We start from the raw sequence: 15,489 nt of genomic DNA on the forward strand, positions 1-15,489 counted from the left end.
AATAATCAGTGATAGACTCAGATTAGTAACAATTAACCTGATTCTATCTGGCAGTACAAAAATCTAAACATGGTCAAAGAGAAAATACTCATAAGTGCATAACCCAGTACGAAGACATTATAGAAAATCACAAAACAATAGCCAAAGTGATCTTTGCAAATGAACATTGTCTTTGCAAATGTAAGTTTAATAAGAGTTCTAGGTTTATTTTTTTTAGGCGAAGGTAATAATCAGATTCATGGGATTCAAAGTTTAATCCCTGCCAACTGTGACACAATATTTAGCATGCATGAGTTTACATTTCTACATCTTTAAAAAGAGTGTAACAATAGTCACACCTCAAAGGACTGATAACAGATTAAGTAAAATATTCCTTGCAAAGGCCTAAGCACAATGACTAACATGTAGTAAGTTTTCTAATGATACACGTAATGCTATCATTATCACTAATATGAGATTATTTATATTGATGTTTATTAATAAGTGTTATCTTACTTGTCCAATCCAGCACAATAAATAAGATGGATCAAGGGACTGAGCCATTTTGAAAGCTTCATGAGCTTGCTAGGCAAAAAAGGAAGAAAATATCACATGGAGCAATATCATATACTTCAACTGTTTAAAAAGCATAAAATAAGAGAAGTCAAACATGTCATGAATATACATAAATAAAAATTTCATTGTTCAACCTGGATACAATGTTTTAGTTACAGTCTTAGACTAATGCTGTGTGCAACAGATTTCCCTAGAGATTAAGAGTTCTGGTCCCCTGCAAAATAATACTATAGGTCTCTATCACCTAGTCTGTAGAACTTTTAAATAATCACATACTATATGCTAACTACGTGGGAAAGAAATGATTCAATAAGGCTGAATCTATTCCCCTTTTTTGAGAGACTTAAGAACTCACAAGCAATGAAGCTGGTGCTGTGGCCCTGCGGCTGGAAAAAGAGGTTAACAACACAAGTCTACAATAGCAGTCAAGAAACATTAAAGAGACCTCTCCTGAGTCATAAGCTCATATGCTCTCCGCTTGAAAAGAAACAGCAACAAAAGCACTTACTCCATACTGCTTTCTACTGTTTCAGGACAACCCATGTGGTATGAGGAAAGAGATGCTTTTAGGAAGAAGAAAGCTCACGAACAACACTTGTGTCCAGTGCTCCCGAGACTCAACCTAGGGCCTTGCCCACACAGTGTGTACACTTTCATACATCTTCAGATCTAGTTTAAGAATTTCTTCCAGTCTATTTACAATCTTCCAAAGCTAATCATTTTTGCAATGAGTGATTAATGTATTGTCAAGAATATTATGGAAGTTTTTTTTTGTCAAAGGATAAGATTCAGCACACTGACTAAACCAAGAAACAATAAAGATGTGGCACTATGTCTAGACTTGTGGAAACTTCCCAAATATGGCCTATGAACACGATCCTAGGTACTAGGTTCCAGCTGCTCAACTGGGAGGAATTCCACTAGGATATTTAAAGGCAATAATAATATTTGCTGAAGCCAAAATCTAAATCACAAAACCAAAGGTTAAATTTAAGATATTAAAAAATACTAATTGTCTCTTTTACCTCCACTCATCCAGACTAAACACTGCATACAAAGAACTTATATTGATATTGTTGCCAAATTCATTAATAAGAGAATTGTTTTCACCTATAAAAGAAGTTTTCACTTCTTTTTACATTGTTTTCACTATGTAAAGAAGCTGAAGTAAGAAGATGGCTACTGAAGAGTGAGTTCAAGGCTAGTGTGGACTACACAGAAAGATGCTGTCTTGGAGAAGAAAAAAAAGTATACATAAATATAAAACCAGACGCTCCATGGAAGGAAAAATAAACATTACATATTCATTACTTAACATAATAAAACACATGTCATCAATTAACTGGCATATTTGACATACTGGATAGATAATACATTAAATATTTCTCCACAAAGTCACATGTAAAAAATATCCTTCATTTTTAACATACTGAAATTGATAATGATACCTCGATGTTTTCAGTCGCAAGGTATAGCACTCCTAAATTGGTCCATGCAGCAGCATTCTAAAAGATATATTAAAAAAAAATAGGCCTCATTCAGAGAAGCTTCTTTTTGCAGTGTGAGGCAGTTAATGCAAAGACTCGCAGCTGGTCAACGGGCCCAGCCCTACACAGGACATCAGTATCAAGCCCTCAGAGGACAGCAGAAAGAACGTAAGAGCTGGAGGACGGGAGCAGTGCTCCGTCTGCTGAACGTGACACTGCTGACTGACACTGCTGACGGTTGCACTCGTGAACTGACAGCAGGTACAGTTACCTGCACAGAGCTGCACAAGAGTGAACCATCAACATCCTACGGAGGCTCGGGGAGGAGCTCACCAGGCTCCACACCTAGCTAAGGGGCTATGGAGAATGGGGAGTCCTTTTTTTCAATAGTGTAGATACTGGTAACTTATACTTTGGTTGTGAGCCTAGCCTTTAACGGCTGAGCCATCTCTCCAGCCCGATACTGGTAACTTGTCCGTACTCCAGCAAACAACCCCATATCCATGCAAGCAATCCAAATTAAACTCTGTAGTCCACTTAAAAAAACAAGACATGAAGTGGGAAAGGAACCTGTTGGGGAGATGAAGAGATCAGAGAGAGTAGGAGGAAGAGCAGAGAGAGTTGTATATGATCAAAGCACATTATATACATGTGTGAAATTGGCAAAGAATAAACTAAACTCAAAGTAGTCTCGACAACCACACACACACAAGCACACATGAGCGTGCTCTCTCTCTTGATAAATAAATATATTTTTAAAGTGAGAGAGAGCCTGCCTCAACACAGTGGAAGGTGAGAGCCAACTCCTTAAAGTCTGCTGTCCACAGGCACTCTATGGTACATGCACATCTCTGCTGTCCACAGGCACTCTATGGTACATGCACATCTCTGCTGTCCACAGGCACTCTATAGTACATGCACATCTCTGCAGTCTATAGGCACTCTATGGTACATGCACATCTCTGCTGTCCACAGGCACTCTATGGTACATGCACATCTCTGCTGTCTATAGGCACTCTATGGTACATGCACATCTCTGCTGTCCACAGGCACTCTATAGTACATGCACATCTCTGCTGTCCACAGGCACTCTATAGTACATGCACATCTCTGCTGTCTACAGGCACTCTATGGTACATGCACATCTCTGCTGTCCACAGGCACTCTATAGTACATGCACATCTCTGCTGTCCACAGGCACTCTATGGTACATGCACATCTCTGCTGTCCACAGGCACTCTATATAGTACATGCACATCTCTGCTGTCCACAGGCACTCTATGGTACATGCACATCTCTGCTGTCCACAGGCACTCTATAGTACATGCACATCTCTGCTGTCCACAGGCACTCTATAGTACATGCACATCTCTGCTGTCCACAGGCACTCTATAGCACATGCACATCTCTGCTGTCCACAGGCACTCTATAGTACATGCACATCTCTGCTGTCTATAGGCACTCTATGGTACATGCACATCTCTGCTGTCCACAGGCACTCTATGGTACATGCACATCTCTGCTGTCCACAGGCACTCTATAGTACATGCACATCTCTGCTGTCTACAGGCACTCTATGGTACATGCACATCTCTGCGGTCTACAGGCACTCTATGGTACATGCACATCTCTGCTGTCTACAGGCACTCTATGGTACATGCACATCTCTGCTGTCCACAGGCACTCTATAGTACATGCACATCTCTGCTGTCTACAGGCACTCTATGGTACATGCACATCTCTGCTGTCTACAGGCACTCTATGGTACATGCACATCTCTGCTGTCTACAGGCACTCTATGGTACATGCACATCTCTGCAGTCCATAGGCACTCTATGGTACATGCACATCTCTGCTGTCCACAGGCACTTTATGGTACATGCACATCTCTGCAGTCCATAGGCACTCTATGGTACATGCACATCTCTGCTGTCCACAGGCACTCTATAGTACATGCACATCTCTGCTGTCTATAGGCACTCTATAGTACATGCACATCTCTGCTGTCCACAGGCACTCTATGGTACATGCACATCTCTGCTGTCCACAGGCACTCTATAGTACATGCACATCTCTGCAGTCTATAGGCACTCTATGGTACATGCACATCTCTGCTGTCCACAGGCACTCTATAGTACATGCACATCTCTGCTGTCCACAGGCACTCTATAGTACATGCACATCTCTGCTGTCTACAGGCACTCTATGGTACATGCACATCTCTGCTGTCCACAGGCACTCTATGGTACATGCACATCTCTGCTGTCCACAGGCACTCTATGGTACATGCACATCTCTGCTGTCCACAGGCATTCTATGGTACATGCACATCTCTGCTGTCTAAAGGCACTCTATGGTACATGCACATCTCTGCTGTCTAAAGGCACTCTATGGTACATGCACATCTCTGCTGTCCACAGGCACTCTATGGTACATGCACATCTCTGCTGTCCACAGGCACTCTATAGTACATGCACATCTCTGCTGTCCACAGGCACTCTATGGTACATGCACATCTCTGCTGTCCACAGGCACTCTATGGTACATGCACATCTCTGCAGTCCATAGGCACTCTATGGTACATGCACATCTCTGCTGTCCACAGGCACTTTATGGTACATGCACAACTCTGCTGTCCACAGGCACTCTATGGTACATGCACATCTCTGCTGTCCACAGGCACTCTATAGTACATGCACATCTCTGCAGTCTATAGGCACTCTATGGCACATGCACATCTCTGTGGTCCACAGGCACTCTATGGTACATGCACATCTCTGCGGTCCACAGGCACTCTATGGTACATGCACATCTCTGCTGTCCACAGGCACTCTATGGTACATGCACATCTCTGTGGTCCACAGGCACTCTATGGTACAAGACATCTTCACTCACTCACACATCCATACATATACAAATTAAATGAACTAATTTTAAAAGAAAATTAATACACTGAATTTTGCAGTTCTTTTTGTAGACACATGGAACACTTACAATTTGTTCTGCTTGGATTGATTTGATGAAACAGTGCTGAGCAAGGGCATAATTTCTAATACCTGAAATATACAGAATTTAAAGTAACTAAACTTTATTGCCTGAAAACAAATAATCTTGCAAAATAAAGTAAGTGTTACTCAATTCTCACCATGGTAACATGCAACCACACCAAGAGCATTCCAGTATAAGTAATTATTACTGTCCAATCTCACTGCCTTCTTCAGACACTGAAAAAAAGTTAAAGTAACTTTTTTATTTCTTGAATATCAGCATTTATATAAATAAAACATGGTTTAATGATAAAATATTTATCACTGTGTTTTTAAGTTCATAAGAAATTTCTCCTACATGCACAGATTTCTCCAGGAGCTCTGTAAGGCCATCCGTGTTGCTGCCTGTCTCTGCCAGATGTCGTGCTTGGTGGTAATAATTAATTCCAAGATCACACCATGTATTAGATGTAGACATCAACTTTAATGCACGACCATAGCATCTGCAGAAAAATAAAGATGGATGGTATGGATGCTTTTAAAATATAATGTTCTAATGCAATGGCTGGTATTCTCTGTAAATCACCTTCCTCCAAGATGCAGGAGCTCGTCTTTCTTGAATACTTCTCTTCCTTCTTGCTGACCAAGAAGGACTCCTAAGACATGAACATTCACTTTTGACGGTGAAACAGCATGCAGGCTGGTGCAGGCATCCCCAGCAAGCTTCCAAAGGCAGGACACATCAGCTCGATGCTGCAGTGCCCTGTAAGGAGAAACGAGGCTTTCAAAATTATGTCCAAAAGCTCGGGTGTATGCCTCTCAGGACCACACATTCTTAGAACAGAAGGACTATGTATGCAGTCCTGGCTGACAGCGATGACTTCAGTCAGATTCTGTGCATGTTTCACTGATCACTTCACAGAACTATACTCTACCACCTCCTTACTAGGAGGGAAAAAAGATCTAGAAAAAAGAGAAGAGGGAGGAACTGATTATTTTATGTGGCAGGAAATTTTTCAGTTTTTTTCGGGTATCTTCACCATAACTGTTAGAAGTAGCAGAAACCAAATAAAAAGAAACACTTGAGGATTAGTTTGGGGAAATTCTGTTACTGTTGTTCAGTTTAGGTTTAATAGCAGGGCTCTAAAGGTGTGCCTTTTTGTTTGGTTAATCAATAATCAAGGCAGTGACTTTCGTTATAATAGCTTATGTCTTTGGACTTCCCCTCAAAAGACTAAATAATGTATCAATTATATTTGGTGGAGCACAGGATTTTCACTGAGGGCAAAAATAAATAAAAACTCTAGACAAGAAAATATAAAGATCTCCCATCAGGAGCAAGTAAGAGCAGCCTGGATAAACAGCTCAGAAAGTACACAGGGGTATGAGGAGATATGTGAGGGGCTAGTTCCTTTTAGAATGAAAAGAATCAGAGCTGCACATCTCTCTCCACCCTTCTCGGAGCATCTCAGTTTAGGCCAAGACTCGATAATCTGCCACTACAAACTGCTGCCACAGAGAGATGAGATGGGACATCTTCACGGCCTTTTCTACTACAGGAGCCCAGCCAAAATCCATTTCCCAGTGTCTTCCTGAGAAACACTAACTATTGCTGTCATCGCTGAAAACCCACCCACTGTGAGAATCAGAAGGAAGGCCATTATTCCCAAGTTCCTTTATATATCTTAGTAGGATTTCTAAAACTGACACATGAAAGGAGAAAAAAGAAAACAGTACCAATCTTAACTGTCCAAACTCATGTCTTTCCAACTTTAATTTTTTTTATCAGGGCTGGGAATTCAGCTCAGTGGTATAGTTTCTGTTGAAATGTTACTGTCTTTGAAGTTGCCATCCTCTTGTCTTGGCTTCCCAAGTGGCTGGGATTATAGGCATGCACCACTGTGCCCAAGACAATCTGTAGACTTGCTGTTGCCACTGGGGTGTGAGTTGGGGGGTGGGTCGGGGGATGTGAGTACAGAGGCCATCAACCACCCTGCTCTACCCGTCTCCGTCATATTTCTTTGACACATGGCAGATGTCTCACTGAACCTAAAGGTAGCCAGTAAGACTCAGTAATTTTCTGGCCTCTGCCTCTCAAAACACCAGTTACAGGCACATGTGCAGCCACACACAACATGAGTACTGGGGATTTAAAATCAGGTCCTCAAGCTTTTCCAGCAACTGCCTTCCCTGCAGAGCCATCTCCCTAACCCCTAATATGCGGACTTTTTGAAGTCATCTAACACAAATAACACTTTGCACTTGCACTTTGCACTTGTAAGAGATTTAAATCTTCCTGATTCTTTTCTTATTAGATACACCGCTTTTTCTTACAGCTTCTCTCCAGGAATAATTTGAAGGCTCGTTTTCCCTCACTTCAGCCCATTCAAAAGCCTGAAACAGGCCCTACTGATGAATGAAAAGCATACTGTGTATCTGAAGCTCCACTTCTCAACCAATTCCAGCAGAGAGGCTCCCAGTTCAAGGTCAGAACCCTAAGACACTTTATCAGAGTTGCTGCTTCCCAAGTGGCCACGGTTTCCCTCCCTCTGCAGCACGGCAGCCATTACAAAGGGCACAAAAAGGTCTCTTTCCCAGTGTCAGGGGTAAAATTAACAGTTTGTTTGCTGCAGAATCAATCGGCTAGTCTGTTATTCTTATGTATGATACTCTGAATAACTGATATATCTAATAGCATAGACATAAAATTATATTGTAAATTTAGCTTTATTATATGACCAAGAAAGTAAGAGTGCTAAACAAAGGTGATACTAACCAAGTAAAATATTCCAGTGCTTTTTCCACATAGTCCACAGCTTTCCCATCCAGAAAATCCACTAAAGCTGCTTTCGCCATCATCAGATAGCACTCACCCAAACCTGCAGTGAGGTGAATCTGTGTTCATCATTCAAATACACAAAGCAAACAGGCTGATCTTTTAAGAAAGCTTCCCAGAAAACAATACAGTTATTTTATAAAATTATTTCTAAATACGATCTTGAAATATTTAGAAAAGATCTCCATGTCAAGGTTCTCTTGCAATAAACATGCACTAAAACTCACAGAAAATCATCTGCACAGAATTCTCTTGACTATGGGCTAATTTAATTTGTCTTCAGATGTCAGCTTCCAATCTAGGGACACTACTACTCTCTATCATACGGATTTCTATAATCAAAACAGTATTTAACCTTTTACGTTAAAGTCCGTGCAGTTACACAGTAAAATTAAAGGAAGCAGTAAATTCTTCAGGTGCTAGGGAATATTCATAAAAGTGAGCTCTTTCTTTTCTTGAGGAAAGTTTTATAAATGAAGAAAGGGGGAGAAGAGAGAGAAAAGAAAATGATTCCAAGTTCTAAGCTGCATGTTACTCAAAACCTACAACATTAAGAACTGAAACCTTGATGGTTTGTTTTATAAGAAGAAATAGAAGAGCATATATAGTAGTATACATATTATGAAGGGTAAGATATAACCTCAAAAACTTAAATTATAGTGTTAATTCGTTATATACTTAAAAACAGGGTTAGGAAGGACTACTGAAAGAGGAACTGAAATCAGTTTAATTACAAAACAAAGAAAATTGCATCTAAAAATAATTTAAGTAAGCCTCTACAACATACAATAATAAAATTATGAAATAACAAATTATTAAGCTACTCTGGGAATATAAAATTACTAAAGCATCATAGAAATTTGCTTGGCTCTATTTGGGGCCTAACAGCATTTGTTCTATTTGTCTAAAAGTTAAATCTCTACAATATTACTATTTATGAACTGCTAGGAAACAAAATTTAATCTTTTTATAATCAAATCTATATCAAGTTGTACAATAAGAAATTCCTGTCAGACACTTATTATTACCACATGCTTCTCAAGATATTTAATACAAGTAGGTAGAAATTTTACTATAAAGTTCAGTATTATTAAAATTGAAAAAGGAACTCCTGGAATTACCTTTCAAGGCCGGCACATAATCCTCTTTCTTTTTAATGATGAGCTGATACTGAGCGACGGCTTCTGTATACCTGCCTAGGATCTGCTGAATTGCTGCCACCTTAAACACACTGTAGGTGGAGTCTGGGTTCAGCTCACTGGCTCTCGTGAAAGACTTCAAGGCTGTTGTATAGCCACCCCTGCTTAAGTACGCCTCTCCCAAGGATTCCCAACAATTACAGTCCTTTGGGTCTGCCCTTAGTGCCGCCTGTAAACTTAATATTTTAAGAAACAGTGAGAAAATTAACAGTAATAGAACTGCATCCACATCTAAAATAATTAATTCAATTCAATTCAATTAATTCAATTAAATCATCCACAATTCCTTTGATGACACTTAAAGCAGTCTTTCCTGTTTCTTTTACAATTTGAATGTTATTAATAGTAAGAAGATTTTGTGAAGTGATTTTTTTTTTTAAATAAGAACAAAATGCTCTTTGGGGAGAATGTTGACCATAGCTTCTTTTTCTATATTATCTGGCAGAACTCCAGTTTTCTATGCCTCCAGGACAGGTGGACACTCAGTTTGCCCCCTCAACCTATCAACCTGTCAATCCTCCTCTAAACATCTGAAATACAGGAGTGAGAGGGATACTTATACTTCTGATCACATTGCATTTTTATGAAAAAATCAGAATGTTTACATTCTAGAAATTAACATACATCAGACATGACTTAATTATATTTTTACCCTGAAATACAACTCAAACAAAATGTCTAAAGTCAATCACACATGACCCTCTCTAAAACTGCCTTCAAGCTGACCAGGTCTCCCTCGCCTAAGCCAACAAAGGTCAGTGTAACAGCAAAGATCTGCTTTTTATTACTGAAATGTCTCTGGAGGGGACCTATTGCATCACGATGCCAACAAAGACTTAGCTGGCGAACTCCTCAACAACAGTACATGACTTAGTCCACTTTAAATTCTATTGCCTTGCAGGCAATAAGCACCCAAATAATAAATTTTGTTACGGTTCTCTTAAAATGCATCTTGGTTAGAGGCCACTTATGAAGGTCATGTGGCTATCAAAGAAATTTAAAGAAGCACCACACTGTTTAAATGTAATAAGATGTCTTACTCAGCCACTGCTTGAGAATGCTGACCAGCTTTCAAATAGTACAGTCCTCGCCTAAGCCAGGCCCATTTTGCTGCTCCAGCGCTTGCCTTTTGAGTTACTGCTGTTAAGATAGCTAAAGCAGTTTCCTAAAGGGAAAATGTCAATGTTAGGGACGCCAATTATAAAAATACAGAACAAACATTCAAAGGATACAAACATACTTTCAGTTCCCATCTTTGATTTTTTAAAATTTACAATGAAATATATAAAACTAATTTTAATAATAAACGAAAAGTCAATTGGTAAAGACCTGACACACAAGCACAAGGGTCCGAGGCCTGATACCCAGCCCTCCAGAACTCGTGGAAAAAGGTGGGGTGGGGAATATTCCCGTAACCCCAGTCCGGGGAGTGGGGTGGAAAGATAGACAGAAGCCTAAAGTTCACTGGTCAGTTAGCCTGGCCACATGCATGAGCTTAAGCTTCAGTGAACAACCTTTCTCAAAAAGTACAAGTGGTAAGCTATCAAGGAAAGACACCTGAGGCTGACCTCAGACCTATACACCCACGCACAGGGACCCACATGAATGCCAGGCAGACAGGTATATAGCCATATAAACATACACACAAAAAAAATGACAGGTAATTTAGTATCTACCAAATGAGAAGAAAATGTAGTTTATAAATGAGTGCAAAGATATTTCTATTTTGCCTACAAAGAATAATGAAAACAACTTTCAATTAAATATATTATAAAAACGTTCTCATTTATACACTGGGGTAAAATACAGAGTGGTCACGAGACAGACCGTGTCTTCAAGTTCCACACTTAGGTCAACGGCTGCTGCTCCAGACTCGGCATCGGTGTCATCCAATTCAAAAGCTTTCCTGTAACATCCGCGGGCTCTGCTCCTATCTCCAGCTACATCGCGGTAATAATGACCTAAATAGCAGAAAACTTTACCCATGTATGTGTCCAGTCTTGCCGCCTTGGAAATAAATGTTGACAATGCAATATTAAAAGTTTATTTCAATGCATATTAAGGATATAGTACACTGATTAAAGAAAAGAAACTATTTTATTAAAAGTATAGAATTATGCCAAAAAATCCTTTAATGTGATATTTAAAACAGACACAAAATCTTGTCTACCCCGCCTATAGAACATAAACACAAGGTAAAACTAGCATGTCTTGGGTAAAACAAACATGAAATTAAAACCATTGTTAAATTAATATGCTCCCTGAGAAGATAAGAACTTAAGACACAGATGTTAAATATCTATAAAAACAAGAAGCCAAAAATCCAGACTCGTGTACCCATAAAACTAGAGGCCATCAGTTAAAACAGCATTCCTTCCACAGACAACATGTCTCAACTTCTATAACACACATTTCATATCTCAACGTCTAAAACACATATTTCTGAAACAGACACTTTTATATGTTCATGATTTAAATTTTCACCTAGAAAAACCCACAGAATATTCTCACAAAACCTCTTCTATGAGAAATGAAATGCAAAAGGATACTGCATTAAACAGTAATTTTAAATGCCTGTTCTGTTGTCTATTTGATTTTATAACAAATCCACTTTAACAAAGACTTTAGTAGTAGCAATGGCTTACCTTCAGAAAGTGGGTAAGAGCCTTTGCTTTATCTTTTCTTGTCTCTTCACCCATGAACCAGTATGTCAACCCAAGCTGGTAATGATATTCAGCAACTTCAGCATCTTTCTCAAGTGCTCTCTGGAAACTGAATCACCAAATGGGAGTAAAAAGAAGTATTAAGTGTGTGCATGCCTGTGTGCATGTGCGTGTGTGTGTATGTGTATAAAACATAAGGGACTCCAAGACAAAACAATCAAGCTAGGTGATTCAAGAATCCTAAATCTAAGAGCTAAAGAGATAGCTCAGGGTTAAGCACATCTGCTGTTTTTCCAGAAGACCTGGGTTCCCAGTACCAACATGAAGGCTAGGTACACACGTACACATACATACATGCAAGCAAAACACCCATACATATATAATAAAATGAACCTAAAAAATTTCCCAGACCTAAAACATTTCACTACTTCAGCATTTAGACTATAATAAACAAAAAGTGATGTTACTAAAGAAGAGCTTTAAGAAGCATAGTGGCCGTTTAACACTATACGTGTTCAGAACATATACCAAATACTATACTGGCTACCCAAACATTATGATCATTACTTAGATTAGAAATCTATCACAGAAAAATTTATAGTTCCTTTGCTACAAGTGAAATTAAACACACACGCACGCATGCACGCACGCACGCACCATAAATCTAAAAGTGGAACTTCATCAAGCCCATGTCGAATTTTTAAGAAATAAGTGAGATATGACTGGAGGCTGTGTACCCTCACCATGCTTCTGCTTGCAGATAGTCCTTCTTAGTAAAATGTATCAGAGCCTCAAGCGCGTGGACTTTGGCCAGGTCAGGGTAAGAAGCTCGAAGATCTTCCATAATCTGTCAAGGAGACACTTATCAATTCCAAATCCCATTAAAAACAAATGGGGAGCTGGAGAGACGGCTCAGCGGTTAAGAGCTCTGGCTGCTGTTCCAGAGGACCCAGGTTCGATTCCCAGCACCCACATGGCGGATGACAACCATCTATGACGCTAGTTCCAGAGATCCAACACCCTTCCCTAATCTCTAAAGGCCCCAGGTATACGCATAGTGCACAGACACATATGCAGGAAAACACTCATTCACATAAAATACAAAAAAGTTTTTAAATGGCTTTTGACTTTTTTTTTTTTTTTTTGGTTTTTCGAGACAGGGTTTCTCTGTGTAGCTTTGCATCTTTCCTGGAACTCACTTTGTAAACCAGGCTGGCCTCGAACTCACAGAGATCCGCCTGCCTCTGCCTCCCGAGTGCTGGGATTAAAGGCGTGTGCCACCACCGCCCGGCTGACTTTTATTTCTTAGTTGAGTTTTTTGTTTAGTTTTTATTTTATATTTTATTTTATTCTATTTTGGGTTCTTGGGACCAAATTCAGGGCCTTCCAATTTGTAGGCAAGCACTGTAGCATTGAACTAAGTCCCCAGACCCTTCCTTTAGCCTTCAAATACTGCTCCACCTGAAAGAAAAGCACCAACCTTTGTAGCCTCGTCTACAGCACCTGTGTTCAGATGAGCCAGGCCTCGAAGAACCAGCAGTCCTGGGGTATTATCTGCATCCGAAACCTAGAAAATGATTGATAGCTGCTACAAGTCTCTCAAGACAGCTGCAGGGGTATCTATTCTGCTTAAAGAATGAACACAGAAGAGCAGGGTCCGACAGGGTGTAGTCAGAATTCCATTACAATCCAGATTTTCATTCTTTAATCATTTAATTGGGCAAATTTCAAATACACAAAAAAATTAAAGACCAGTGTAACAACCTTGCATGTACTCATTTTCCAGCTACAGAATTATAAACTCAAAGGCTATGTTTGTCCTTGTATATATCCACCCTTTTGCCATACCCTTCAGATGAATTTAAAACAAATGGTAGGTACTGTAACTTCTCATCTGTGCTATTTCAGCATACACATTTAAGATAAAGTCATTTGTAAATGGCAAACACACTGCCAATCTCAGACCCAAAGCCAACCATATAGCTTCCATATCATCAGATTTCCTAGCGACTTCTTTGAGTTAAAATTCAACTAAGGTACACATATCTCAATAAGATGACAGATCCCCTTCTATCTCTTTGCTTTCTCCCTTATAATTTAACTGTGAAAACACAGGACATTTGTCACTGTTTCACAAAGTCAACATTTGACTGAATGTGTTCTCATGATGTCTGACATTCTCCCTGGTCCCTGTGTCAATAGGTAGGGCTAGACGTTTGATCTGATCTAGAAACAATATGCTATGTGTATTTGTCATGGTTGTGTCAGGCTATCTTTTTTTCTGTGGAAGCCATTGATCCTCAATGCCTACATCTATTCATTCACTAAGGATTACAAAATGACTTCTAAGCTATCATTGCTCTTTTCCTTATCACCTAGAATACTTAAACCAAGAGAAACTTCTCCTCCCTCATCACCTGTTCGGCTACTCGAGGAACAGTTGGTAAGAGAGGCACAATAAATGCTTTCACTCTTTCCAGTTTGTTCCTCAGCATCAATCAGCCTGTGACATGCTTTTGCAAGCTTGCTGTGATATTTTTCTTTGTGGTAGCATCACATACACATGAATTTAAACATATTTAAACAGTGTTCTCTTCAGTACATGTACCGTTGCCCTCATTGGCCAGCTCCTGTGTCTGTTTAGTGTGGTTCTTTTATAGTTTCTTTGCTTTCTAGCATAACATGATATTTTGGCTCAACTTACCAATTTTCTGTCTCAGATATGGACTCTTACAGATTTTAAAGAAATTTTTCATTGTGGTTTTTGTGTGTGTGAAAAAAGGTTTGGGAAGGTCTATATAAAGCAGCTCTACAAAATATCTATAAAGCATCTGTACAAGATACACACTGAGGACAGATACGTAGAAAATAAGGCATTGGATTTTGGGGGTTTTTGTTTTTGGTGACAGGGTTTCACAGTACAGCTCAGGCTGGCTGGGAACTCATAATGTATCACAGGTTGGCCTTGAACTCATGGTCATCTTTCTGCCTGAGCTTCTGTGCTGGGATTACAGGCATGAACCACCACATCCAGCTACATAAGAGTTCTTAAAGGAGGCCAATTGCTGCTGTTACTTTAAAGAAAACAGAAAAAGCAAAACCCTTTGAAATCCACAAAGCAATGATAACCAAGACCTGCAATGACTAACACATCTGACAAAACTCTTTAAGAAACAGTGTGGCTAAAACTCATGATCTATCTGCCCACTGTGTTTCCTCACTACGGAATTCCAAATTAAACCAAAAGCCTTAAGAAGACAGTTTCCTTTAAAAACAAAATTAACATCTGTGGAGGAAGCAAACCTTACATTCTTTTTTTTTTTTTTTTCCCGAGACAGGGTTTCTCTGTGTAGTTTTAGTGCCTTTCCTGGATATTGCTCTGTAGACCAGGCTGGCCTCGAACTCACAGAGATCCGCCTGGCTCTGCCTCCCGAGTGCTGGGATTAAAGGCGTGCGCCACCACCGCCCGGCAAACCTTACATTCTTGAACATGAAGCTAATTAAGTCACCAATTGATTAATAATCCGTAAACCATTTTCTGAAGGGACAAGTTAAAGCCCTAAATTGCTAATAATCAGGTGGTGCTACTGTAACAGCACAAAATCAAGATGGGAGAACAGGCATAAAAACAAAACAAATTCTTCACATACAACACTGCCTAAGGATCAAGATGTAGGGGTCTCAGCTCCTTCTCCAGCACAATGTCTGCCTGCACACTGCCATGATGGTAATGGACCAGACCGCTGAAACTGTAAGCAGCCA

The 15,489-nt window shown here is 39.7% G+C and overlaps 1 protein-coding gene across 1 annotated transcript in view; it reads right to left on the minus strand.

Moving 5' to 3' along the window:
* Skic3 (SKI3 subunit of superkiller complex) overlaps positions 1 to 15,489 on the minus strand; it is a 107,405-nt gene that overhangs the window by 59,483 nt on the left and 32,433 nt on the right. Inside the window, exons 13-25 of the mRNA XM_059276585.1 lie at positions 13,208 to 13,294; positions 12,471 to 12,574; positions 11,710 to 11,836; positions 10,892 to 11,071; positions 10,105 to 10,229; positions 8,987 to 9,240; positions 7,806 to 7,908; positions 5,616 to 5,792; positions 5,388 to 5,532; positions 5,188 to 5,266; positions 5,037 to 5,098; positions 2,004 to 2,060; positions 496 to 564 (exon numbers count right to left, since the gene is read on the minus strand). Of these exons, the coding sequence (XP_059132568.1) occupies positions 496 to 564; positions 2,004 to 2,060; positions 5,037 to 5,098; positions 5,188 to 5,266; positions 5,388 to 5,532; positions 5,616 to 5,792; positions 7,806 to 7,908; positions 8,987 to 9,240; positions 10,105 to 10,229; positions 10,892 to 11,071; positions 11,710 to 11,836; positions 12,471 to 12,574; positions 13,208 to 13,294 (1,569 nt within the window). The remainder of the gene's footprint in view (positions 1 to 495; positions 565 to 2,003; positions 2,061 to 5,036; positions 5,099 to 5,187; positions 5,267 to 5,387; positions 5,533 to 5,615; positions 5,793 to 7,805; positions 7,909 to 8,986; positions 9,241 to 10,104; positions 10,230 to 10,891; positions 11,072 to 11,709; positions 11,837 to 12,470; positions 12,575 to 13,207; positions 13,295 to 15,489) is intronic.

The sequence above is a fragment of the Peromyscus eremicus genome, chromosome 11 (genome assembly GCF_949786415.1).
Source record: "Peromyscus eremicus chromosome 11, PerEre_H2_v1, whole genome shotgun sequence".
In the NCBI taxonomy this organism is placed as follows: domain Eukaryota; kingdom Metazoa; phylum Chordata; class Mammalia; order Rodentia; family Cricetidae; genus Peromyscus; species Peromyscus eremicus.